Raw genomic sequence first — 12,149 nt, 5'->3', positions numbered from 1 at the left:
TCTGTTCTGAACTATTTAGTAAACAGTGTGTTAAAGAGATAATTTTGGGGAGATAACCCCGTTACAAGTCCCCATACTTGCTAGTTAAGAGGTATATTGTCTCCGAACGTGAAAGTACCATTTAACTGTCACAGCTAACGGGCTTTATTTCATGTTGTGAGCTGTCCTCTGGCACCCTGTCTTCCCTCACGCAACAATGTTCTAAACAGTACTGTCAGAATACCACTGACTTTCAGGACAGGGCTAGCTACAATGGACACAATCCTGTAGATTTGTTCACGACGAGTAGAGGTGGTTTAGAAGTTCTTGTGTACAGTCAAACCTCGGCTCCCAAACACCTTCTTTTTGGAACATTTTGGCTCCCGAAAGCCGAAAACCTGGAAGTAACTGCTCCAGTTTTTGGAAGCTGAATGGCTTCCGGGGAATTTTTTTCTTTTCTCTCCATTGACTTTGCCGACTGCTCTTTGATCCTTGGTTGTCGAATGTTTCAGAAGTCGAACGGTCTTCTGGAATGGATTACGTTCGACAACCGAGGTTTGACTGTGCTACAAATGCAGCACATACGTTCTGAATATGTGATAAAGCCGGGGTTGCTAACCTGGTGCTATGGGACCTGGGGAAGACCTTCGCTTGGCACCCTGACATGAGCCGCAGACTCGTGAGTTTTCATTTTTTTAAAGGTCTCTAGCCTTCCCATGGGACGTGGGTGGCGCTGTGGGTTAAACCACAGAGCCTAGGACTTGCCGATCAGAAGGTCAACGGTTCGAATCCTCGCGACAGCGTGAGCTCCGGTTGCTCAGTCCCTGCTCCTGCCAACCTAGTAATTCAACAGCACGTCAAAGTGCAAGTAGATAAATAAGTACCGCTTTGGCGGGAAAGTAAATGGCGTTTCCGTGTGCTGCTCTGGTTCGCCAGAAGCGGCTTAGTCATGCTGGCCACATAACCCGGAAGCTCCCTCGGCCAATAAAGCGAGATGAGCGCCGCAACCCCAGAGTCGGCCACGAGTGGACCTAATGGTCAGGGGTCCCTTTACCTTTACCTAGCCTTCTCATGAAGCAAAATGTGCAGAAATCCTTCCAAGGGATTTTTGTGAAATGAGGGAGCCTGGTTGTTCCTTCCTGTCTGTGTTTTTAGACAATGAGTGGTCAGAGCTGTGATTGGTGCGTGAGTTGTTTGGACCCCAAGTGATAGGACTCCCAAGGCCCTAAGCAGCTGCTGTTTCCCTCTTGCCCTTAATGCGCTGTTGCAGCTTATTTTCTACCTAACATACAAGAGGTTGGTTAAGCCTCTTCTCATAGGAAATACAATTACAGTCATACCTCGGGTTAAATATGCTTTGAGTTGAGCACGTTTGAGTTGCGCTCCTCGGCAACCCGGAAGTAACGGAGCACGTTACTTCCGGGTTTCGCCACTTGCGCATGCACAGACGCTCAAAATGACATCACGCGCATGCGCAGAAGTGGCGAAAAGTGACGCGCGGGTGCGCAGACGCGCCGTCGCTAGTTATGTTTACCCCTAGATGCGAACGGGGCTCCAGAACGCATCCCATTCGTATCTAGAGGTACCACTGTATAGGAAAAGCTTCACCAATATATGCCTACCATGTGTTATGCCACCCTCCCGTGGCAGCTGTTTGGGGACTGGTGTCCCCAGCACACTCTCAAAATTCAAAACGGTTGGTAACCCCATGGGATGTACAATATTCTGACCTCTCCATCTTTACAATTCCCAGAGTCCTTGTTGTGGGGTGCGGCCCTACCCACTAGGGCTCGAGAGGGGTTGCTATGAAAAGCAGGAAAGAACCCTTTCCTCCTCCTCCTCGCATAGCTTTACTTAGAATGTAGACCCAATAACATATCCTAGCTGAACACATTCTGTCCAAGCTGGTGCTCAGAGCAAAGGTGGCTAACCAATCAATTTCCATCAGCCCCAAACAGCATAACCAACAGTGAGGAAGGATGGGAGTTGTACTCCACACAACAGCTGGCAGACCAGGAAAAAATGGCCAAAAAAAATCATCATAAAAATGTTGTTTATGTCACATATTCTTAGCACAAAGAGAGAAGGATAGTGGATGTCTAGAATGTACCCTATTCTAAAAGGGAGGCTTGCTCTTGTGATGTGTTCTATTCGTTTCTGGTAATTCAGAAGTAATGAATGACCGCACATTGTTCATGCTACTGTGTTTTGCATTTGCTGAATCTTCCAGTAGTTCCTTGGCAACGTTTCCGAATCACTGTGTATATACTTTGGTGACGTCGACACATTTTCCTTCGGGAGCTTCATACTTGGGCAGCGGCGGTGAGTGCATAAGCTCCTGTCTCTCAAAAGGGAACAGACCATCGTCTCGCTGAATTGCTGCCTCGTACAGTTCCTCCGATTCAAGGCGCAGTTCTTTTAACGCTGCCTCCTGGGCATCCACAAGCGATTTGATTATACTATTCTCTGCCTCATGCTCCTTTTGCTTGTAAAATGACCACTTCTTCATAAGCAGAGCTCGCCTTTCGCTTTCCTCGGGGGAGAGCGGAGGGGTGTCTCGCACCCTAAATCAGAAAAACAAAACACAATTTCCGATTAAACTTTTTATTCCACTAGCCATAGGCCATGACAACATTCAGAAGGAGAACAAAAGAAAAAAAAAGAAAAAAAATGGAAACAAGAGCAACTACCGACCTTGAATGAGTGGAGAATGAAACTTATGGACTATGCAGAACTGGATAAAATGACTGGAAAAATTAGATACCAGAAAGATCACAAATTCATCGAGGACTGGGGAAAGTTTATGGATTATCTGAAAACTATATGTGACGAACAGACAATGCTAGTGGGTTTTAAGGAGGCTTTGTGATAGTACAAGGTATATTGTAAAAAAGAAACAGAGATGGAAGGTTAATATTAAATTGACAATATTATATAGAAAATGCGTGAAGATAAGAAAAATGGATGATTGACGGAGGTGCTGGTGGAAGTTCAAAAACAACAAATATGTAAACATGGTTGCACGGATTTATCTGTAAAGGAAAAACTCAATAAAAAGTTATTTAAAAAAAAAAAAGAAAAAAGAAAAAGAAAAAACAACAATAACCATAAAAATCATCGGGCACAGACATACAATAAAACCACGGTCACGGCTACTAAAATTATTTGTTGCATTAAATAGAATAGAATAGCAGAAGATTCTCAGGTAAAATGTGCCAAATTAAATATCTGAATCCCCTTTGCGATTGACCGCAATTTTGTCTAGTTCCTTCCTAAGAAACAAAACACAGTTACGTACTTGGGGCCAACCAGTTGGAAGATTATTTTTACAAGACCTGCACAAGTTCCTGAGCTGTTAATCCTTGTTTCAGAAGGTGAAACTACGAGAGCTAAAATTTCTTAAGCCAAACTGACTTGAATCTCTGGAAAAGAAGCAGTTTTAGAAGTGTGCATGTGTGGTCCATTGTGCCACATTGCTGCTCTGGGTTCTTGACTTGTGAGATTGATATTGTGAAATATTTCTGTTACATTAAAGCTGAGCAACATCAGCGTCTAATAATTCCTTTGCCTTAACAAATACCCTTTGGCTGATCAGTGTAATTTGGGGGCATCAACTATCTTCAAGTTACTTAAACCACACAGAACTGTAATCCTGAAGCAAGGAAACTCTTATCACAAACAAGGAATTTGTAGGAAACAGTACTTGGTTTGCATACAGATGTTTCCCATTTCAATCCCAGACATCTCCATGTAGGGCAGGGAAAGATGTGAAGTGAGCTGTTACCAGTAAGCAGAGACAATTCTAAGCTAGATGGACCAAGGGTCTGAGACAGGCAGCATGCTATATTCACCATATTTTGTCTTCACATGAAAATAGCTACTGATTGCTGAAACTTTCAGTGCTATTTAATATCCAATCCACTCCTTGAGCATGTCAGTGAATCAGAAGTTGATCTTAACTCGGATACAATAGTTTCAGGCTAGCACTGGCTTCATTAGGACAACCATATCCCATATTATGAAGTACAGTAGTACCTTGGTTTACAAACTTAATCTGTTCCGAAAGTCCAAAACAGTTCTTAAACCAAGGCGTGCTTTCCCTAAGGACGCCTCCCGCCGCCGGTGCCCTTCCACCATTCGGATTCCGTTCTTGGACCGAGGTAAAGTTCTCAAACCAAGACACTATTTCTGGTTTTGCAAAGTTTGTAAACCAAATCGTTCTTAAACCGGACTGTTCTTAAACCGAGGTACCACTGTACAAGTCTTTTGCTTATGCATACAACCCCTTCTTCTCCTTCCTGGGAAACAGAGCTCAATGAAATAAAGAAATATCCAATTACTCGTGGTTTCCTTTTTTGTCTGAACTAGGAAAATAGGTTTACCAGCTTCAGAACAAGCCACGATCTTAAACCTCCTTCAAACTGTAATTTAAAATTCTGGCTTGTTCCCAGGCTAATAACCACCTATGTCCCTAGTCTGGATGAAATGGGAATCACAGAACTGTAGAGTCAGAAGGTACCCCAAGGGTCATCTAGTCCAACCCCCTGCAATGCAGGAATCTCAACTAATGCATCCATGAAGGATGGCCAGCCAAGCTCTCCTTAAAACCTCCAAGGAAAGAAAGTTCACCAGTTCTCATCTGTTCCACTATAGAACAGCTCTTATTTTCAGAAAGTTCTTCCTGATGTTTAGTCAGAATCTCCTTTCTTGTCACTTGAAGTCATTGTTTTGGGTCCTACCTCTGGAGCAGGAGAAAATAAGCTTGCTCCATCTTCTATGTGACAGCCCTTCAGATATTTAAAGACAGCTATCATATCTTCTGGGACGCGGGTGGCGCTGTGGGTTAAAGCCTCAGCGCCTAGGGCTTGCCGATCGAAAGGTCGGCGGTTCGAATCCCCGCGGCAGGGTGCGCTCCCGTTGCTCGGTCCCAACGCCTGCTAACCTAGCAGTTCGAAAGCACCCCCGGGTGCAAGTAGATAAATAGGGACCGCTTACTAGCGGGAAGGTAAACGGCGTTTCCGTGTGCGGCTCTGGCTCGCCAGAGCAGCGATGTCACGCTGGCCACGTGACCCGGAAGTGTCTCCGGACAGCGCTGGCCCCCGGCCTCTTGAGTGAGATGGGCGCACAACCCTAGAGTCTGTCAAGACTGGCCCGTACGGGCAGGGGTACCTTTACCTTTATCATATCTTCTCTCAGTCGATATTCCAGGCTAAACATATCCAATTCCCTCAACAGTTAAAGGCTTGATTTCCAGACCCCTGATAATCTTGGTTGCCGCCCTCTGCACATATTTCAGCTTGTCAATATCCTTCTTAAATTGTGACGCCCAGAACTGGACACAGAAACAATGGTTAGTCGGATACCACTGCCTTTCATTGAGACATGCCCCATAAAGGGTGTATCATGCAAATGGATGAGAGAGAAGGGTCTGTATATGCTAGGAAAATACTTCACTTATTAAATTGAAATATGATTGCACAAATGCAGCAAAAATATAAACTATCCCCTCTCTCAAACATGCACACAACTGAATTTTTTCACATAATTAAATCAGATTAATACTCATACTCCAGAAACACTTCCCTTACAGAGAACAAAATACTGAAAAATCTGCTTTGCAAACCATGCAAAATATATTGCAGCCACACTGTATGCATGGGAATCCCTGATCATTACCTTTTTTCATCTAGAAATCTGAACGGTGTTATAAAGTCTTCAATAGGAATTAGTTCTTGAGGGGCTTTTTGTAATTTTTTAATTTTCTTCCTCAACCGGTCCCTTATGGCTATATCTCTCTTTTGATCCACCTTCTTCTTCTTCCTTGGTTCTGCTCTAATGGAGACAGAGAAAAACTTCAAAGAGTTATTATCGGCAATTATAGGCATGTAATATTATCACTCAGGCCAACTATATGCTACATACTAACAATGCCTCTGAACGATTTCCTTGATGGTTTCAAAAACAGGCTGGACCGAAAACATTTCAACCTATACGTTATATTGCAGGATTGGTGAGCTTGTATCCTTCCAGACATTGGACTACAAATCCCATCATCTCTGCCCACTGGCCATGTTGGATGGTAGTCGGAGTCCAACTACATCTGGAGAGGCAACAAGTTCCCCTTCCCTGTTTTATTTGATCATCCATGAAATACACAGAACTCTTCTTAAATGAACAATGCTACACATGTTTAAGGGATGCGGGTGGCGCTGTGGGTTAAACCACTGAGCCTAGGACTTGCCGATCAGAAGGTCGGCAGTTCGAATCCCCACAACGGGGTGAACTCCCATTGCTGGGTCCCTGCTCCTGCCAACCTAGCAGTTCGAAAGCACATCAAAGTGCAAGTAGATAAATAGGTACCACTCTGATGGGAAGGTAAACCGTGTTTCCGTGCTCTGCTCTGGTTCGCCAGAAGCAGCTTACTCATGCTGGCCACATGACCTGGAAGCTGTATGCTGGCTCCCTCGGCCAATAAAGCAAGATGAGTGCCACAACCCCAGAGTTGGTCACGACTGGACCGAATGGTCAGGGGTCCCTTTACCTTTACCTACATATGTTTATTTGAAAATAAGTCTTGCTGTATTCAGCTGGGTTGACTCCCAGGTAAATGTGACTAAAATTTTCGCCTTAGAAACGCCCTGCAATGTAGGAATCTATTTGCCCAACATGGGGCTCAAACCCACAACCCTGAGATTGTCCGACTAGGACCAGGGAGACCTGGATTCAGTTCCCCACTCAGCTACAAAGCTCACTGGTGACCTTGGGCCAGTCACACTCACTCTCACAGGCTTGTTGTGTACCTATAAGATCGAAGCTGACTTGGGTTTTACCTCATAGGTAGTGCTGCCCTCAGTCCAAGAAGTGAAGACTGCCAGTGGTTCGCTCGACCTTGGACATTCCAGATTAGCTGAGAACTAAGAAATAAAGCAATATTTCATTCATTCCCATATTAATATATCACACCCAATAACAAAGATTACAGGCACCACCCAACACCCCATTTAAATCTAGCTCAGCCTCCTCTATGCCATTTTGTGCCCCTGGCGCCCCAGTCATGGGCAACTTCCAGTGACAAACCCAACTGCAAACCCTTCTTCACTTCTGTGATGGTCATTTCTTTTACTCTTGTTTGCAAATGTTTCAAACCAACTTACTGAAGCTAAGGCATAAAGGATTGTGGATTGGGCCCATCACGTCTTTTTTCATTTTTTGTGTGGCATAGCCACTGAGGGTTGGACCGAGCAGTGGTGTCTCACCATTTGCCCAGTGCACGGCAATGTCACAGGAGCAACCTGAGTACAGTGGTACCTCAGGTTAAGTACTTAATTCGTTCCGGAGGTCCATTCTTAACCTAAAACTGTTCTTAACCTGAAGCACCACTTTAGCTAATGGGGCCTCCTGCTGCTGCCGCGCCGCCGGAGCACGATTTCTGTTCTCATCCTGAAGCAAAGTTCTTAACCTGAGGTACTATTTCTGGGTTAGCGGAGTCTGTAACCTGAAGCGTATGTAACCTGAAGCGTATGTAACCCGAAGTACCGCTGTATTTGAAACTGCCAATAGGTAGCAACTTGGAGGGGGCCACAAGGGTCATCAAGTCCAAGCCCCTGCGATACAGTACAGAAATAGGGACACGGATGGTGCTGTGGTCTAAACCACTGAGGCTCTTGGGCTTGCTGATCGGAAGGTTGGTGGTTCGAATCCCAGTGATGGGGTGAGCTCTCACTGGTCTGTCCCAGCTCCTGGCGACCAAGCATTTTGAAAGAATGCCAGTGCAAGTAGATAAATAGGTACCACTGCAGCGGGAAGGTAAATAGCGTTTCCATGCGCTCTGGTTTCTGTCACGGTGTTCCATTGCGCCAGAAGCAGTTTAGTCATGCTGGGCACATGACCCAGATAAGCTGCCTGTGGACAAACACTGGCTCCCTTGGCCTGAAGCGAGATGAGTGTCGCAACCCCACAGCTGCCTTTGACTGGACCAAACCATCAAGGGGTCCTTTACCTTCATGCAGAAATATTTAGTCTAACATGGGGCTTGAACCCTCAACCCTGAGATCAAGAGCAGCATGCTCTACTGACTGTACTATCCCAGCCTGAATGATTCAGACAATGATCTAAATCTTTTTTTAAAAAAACCCCACCCTGTTTTAAAAATACACCTCCATGCCCCAGTGCATTCTACCATGCTTGAATGGCAAACCGCAGGCCATGGCCACTAATTTTCTTGCAAGGTCAATGAGGATGACTGGTCTACACGGATTCTTGGCTGATATTAGCAGGCACGTCTTTTATGTATCTGGATACACATGAGGAAACGTTTTCCTTTTGATGGGTGATAGATGGATCAGCCCTCCCATCCTGCCCCCCATCCAGTGACGGATTTATGTATAAGCTAAACAAACTATAACTTAGGGCCCCACTCTCTTGGGGGCCCCAAAAAAATTCAAAGGAAAAAAACAACTGGATGTACATTTCCAAAATATAAGATAAAAATAAAATAAAATAAAACCTACATACAGCAACAGTGTTTTGTGTTGTACAGGCACCTTTGATGTAAGTCAGGCTTCCTCAAACTCGGCCCTCCAGATGTTTTTGGCCTACAACTCCCATGATCCCTAGCTAGCAGGACTAGTGGTCAGGGATGATGGGAAGTGTAGTCTCAAAACATCTGGAGGGCCAAGTTTGAGGAAGCCAGATGTAAGTAATGGGCCCCCAAGCAGTTTAAGTTAGAGCTTAATAATTATTTCACTATTAATATACTTCTTAATTGTATTTCACTATTAATATACTAGGGAGGTGGGTGGTGCTGTGGGTGGGTTAAACCACAGAACCTAGGACTTGCTGATCAGAAGATTGGCAGTTCGAATCCCCGCAACGGGGTGAGCTCCTGTTGCTTGGTCCCTGCTCCGGCCAACCTAGCAGTTCGAAAGCACGTCAAAGTGCAAGTAGATAAATAGGTATCACTCCGTTGGGCAGGTAAATGGTATTTCCGTGCGCTGTTCTGGTTCGCCAGAAGCGGCTTAGTCTTGCTGGCCACATGACCCGGAAGCTGTACGCCGGCTCCCTTGGCCAATAAAGGGAGATGAGCACCGCAACCCCAGAGTCGGTCAGAGTCGGGACCCTTTACCTTTACCTATTAATATACTTCTTCCTAGTTGTATTTCAGTTCAACAATTACTTGATAAAATACATATTTTGTTATGTGCAAATGGCTTTAGATACCTATTAGGTCCATAAATTCCCATATAGCATATATTCAACACAAAAAAAACTACCCTGCCCCCTACCTAAGTAAAGAGCTTCCTGCCCCGCTGCGAAGGAGGCTCAGCGCCCCAGAAACGACAACCTGGCCCAACATGCCTCTCCTCCGCTCTTCAGCGCAGCGAACCTTCCCAAGTGCAGCAGCGCACCAGGTCTCTCCGTTCCAGAAGGGGGACACTTCCGGCGTTGCACAACGGTCCTGCAGCCATTGAGGTCCTCCCCACTCACGAGCCCTGGCACAAAGGTTCCGGGCGGGGGAAACCGACTCGGTTTGGAGTTGTTTTCCCGTTAATAAAAGAGTTTTATCTCTACAGGTTGTCTTCCATTCTTTTATTGGCTGTCCCAGACTGTTGGGGAATTCAGATTACTGTATATTAATCTAGGGAACAGTAGAAACCCAAGGCTCCAATTCTTTAGCTGTGGTTGTTGTATATATTTATTTACTTTGAAGAATTAAATCTAGGTACAGATTAATTAAAAAACGTCTTCAGCAGTATTTGCCATTTTTTAAAAGGCGGTTGCAAAGGTTGGTGAGTGCAACAAGTAACAATGGAACGAGAAAGGCTGTTTGCCACTGACCCCCTCCAAAATAATAATTTTAAAATTTTAGCAAGCGGCGCACAGGGCATCCTCCATAATAACACTTCAGCAAAACTCAATTACAGTAGGAGACAAGATAAATAAGACCAGGAAAACTGCTTACATGGCAAGATATAAAAGGATAAGACCATCACAAGTAAGCACAATGTACATGTTGGGAATTGTGATAGGAATTTTATGGTCTATGTTAAGTATTCCTGATTTTTACATCGTATGAGGAAGGATGTTGTGATTGTCTTCCTTATAATTAATAATAAAAAGCTCCAATTTGAAGTTAATTTTGTTAAGTTGTGGGCGAACATAGCAGACGACACAGCGATTTCTCCAGAGCAGCTCTTTATTTGTAAGCTGGACAGAACTGAACAGCAAACAGCTCAGCCGGCCTGCTTTTATAGGCAGCCGGCTGTCAACAATGTAGCAACAACAACCCAGGGTTTCCCGCCTAAAATAACTGACGTGGACCTGAGTGAAAACTACATACACAATACTCCTGGTGGCCAGGGTGAGAACTTCAATACATAACAAATTTGTCTGTCTTCGATGTATCATGTAAAACGCATGATTTGGGGGTTAGTGACTAGTTTCTCTATAAATGCAATATGCCACACTTTGTGGTACCAGTTCTAAGCACAGTAAGTCTGTTGGTGCAGTCCTATACATATCCACCCAAAAGTTAAAACTCCACTGACTTGGTGGGACTTACTCCTGTACATAGTATTGCAGTCTAAATCAATTCCCTTTAAATACTTTTAAGAAAGGTCTGTAATCCTATTTTTAATAGGACAATTTCATGTAATGTAAACCTAATAGTGCATTCCACAGTGTTCAATGGGATTAGCTGCCTGGAAAGTCTATATAAGGATTGTAGTCAGTTCATTATATATTGTAGTTGACTTAGTAAATCTGCAATCATTTGCATATGAGGGGGAACAATATTTGTTGCACATGGGAAAGTAACAGTTCTGAGGCAGAGATGGGGAACCAACATGATTGGATCACGACTTCTGTCAGGCACAGTCAGCATGCCCAATGGTCAGGGATGATGGGAGTTGGAGTCCAATAACAGCTGGAGGAAGTCGCATAGCTGCGTTGGCCTGGAAGGGTAGCATTTCATGTTATATTCAATGCAACACTGTTGAAGTCACTTAATGGTATTCTTGTTCCGCTCAAAAATGTTTTGTGCTGGAATAACATTGTTGCACAAGAGAACGCATAAGGTTGCTGGTAACTTCGTTGCACAATAGATCGGGCAATCTCTTGCATGAGATTCCTCTGTTGCGCAACGTTTTGAATCTCTTTGATAAGGAGATGGGCCAGGCTCAGACCAGTGTTTAACAATGTGTTCATAATGTATGATATCTGGAATTATGCTGTACCGTACTGTGTATGAAAAGTGAGGCATGCTTTTTCCACTGTGCACTAGTATATGAGAGATTTGTTATAGCATAGTAAAGGTAAAGGTACCCCTGCCCGTACGGGCCAGTCTTGACAGACTCTAGGGTTGTGCGCCCATCTCACTCTATAGGCCGGGGGCCAGCGCTGTCCGCAGACACTTCCAGGTCACGTGGCCAGCGTGACAAGCTGCATCTGGCGAGCCAGCGCAGCACACGGAACGCCGTTTACCTTCCCGCTAGTAAGCGGTCCCTATTTATCTACTTGCACCCGGGGGTGCTTTCAAACTGCTAGGTTGGCAGGCGCTGTGACCGAATGACGGGAGCGCACCCCGCCACGGGGATTCGAACCGCCGACCTTTCGATCGGCAAGTCCTAGGCGCTGAGGCTTTAACCCACAGCGCCACCCGCGTCCCTTGTTATAGCATAGCAGGTGCTATAAATTTAGACCAGAGATGCAAAAAATGTGAATCTAATACTGAAAGTTTTTTTTAATTTTATTTATGGTGGAAATGCAGCAAGGCAAATAAATGTTGGATACCATAAGAGGTAATGGAAATGGAAATGCAAGTACAAAGAGAAAACCAATTTTATTTTATTATTGCTTATTTTTTTAAAAAAAAAACAACCATACCTGAACATTTCTGAGAGTTAATGTTGTATATGGGGGTTGGGAATCTTTGGCCTGCAGGCTAATCTTGGCTAGCTAGAGTCTCCAATTTGGCCTGTGATGCCATTTCTCCCAAATCATTTCCACCTGCTAATCAACCAACATCATTTGTGTATATGACAATCTATATGAATGTTGGCATCAAGCTTTGTTATGCAAATATTGGAAACAATATTACATTTTGACAATGGTTGAATGGGAATAAAAGTTGCAATGATATGTTGCAATGATCAAGTTTAAGAAGGTCAACA

At 44.5% G+C, this 12,149-nt stretch overlaps 1 protein-coding gene across 1 annotated transcript; it reads right to left on the bottom strand.

Annotated features, from left to right (window-relative positions):
• Window positions 1-2,015: 2,015 nt before the first annotated feature.
• Window positions 2,016-9,421, bottom strand: MRPL40 (mitochondrial ribosomal protein L40). The gene is made up of 4 exons (XM_028710433.2): window positions 9,264-9,421; window positions 6,810-6,893; window positions 5,656-5,811; window positions 2,016-2,543 (listed from the first exon to the last, which is right to left on the bottom strand). The coding sequence occupies exons 1-4, from the start codon at window positions 9,332-9,334 to the stop codon at window positions 2,234-2,236; spliced, it is 621 nt and encodes a 206-aa protein (XP_028566266.1). The 5' UTR covers window positions 9,335-9,421; the 3' UTR covers window positions 2,016-2,233.
• Between the last annotated feature and the right edge of the window lie 2,728 nt (window positions 9,422-12,149).

The sequence above is a fragment of the Podarcis muralis genome, chromosome 16, assembly GCF_964188315.1.
Source record: "Podarcis muralis chromosome 16, rPodMur119.hap1.1, whole genome shotgun sequence".
Classification (NCBI taxonomy): Eukaryota; Metazoa; Chordata; class Lepidosauria; order Squamata; family Lacertidae; genus Podarcis; species Podarcis muralis.
The sequence above is the reverse complement of the archived record's forward strand: the minus strand, read 5'-3'. Positions and strand labels throughout refer to the sequence as shown.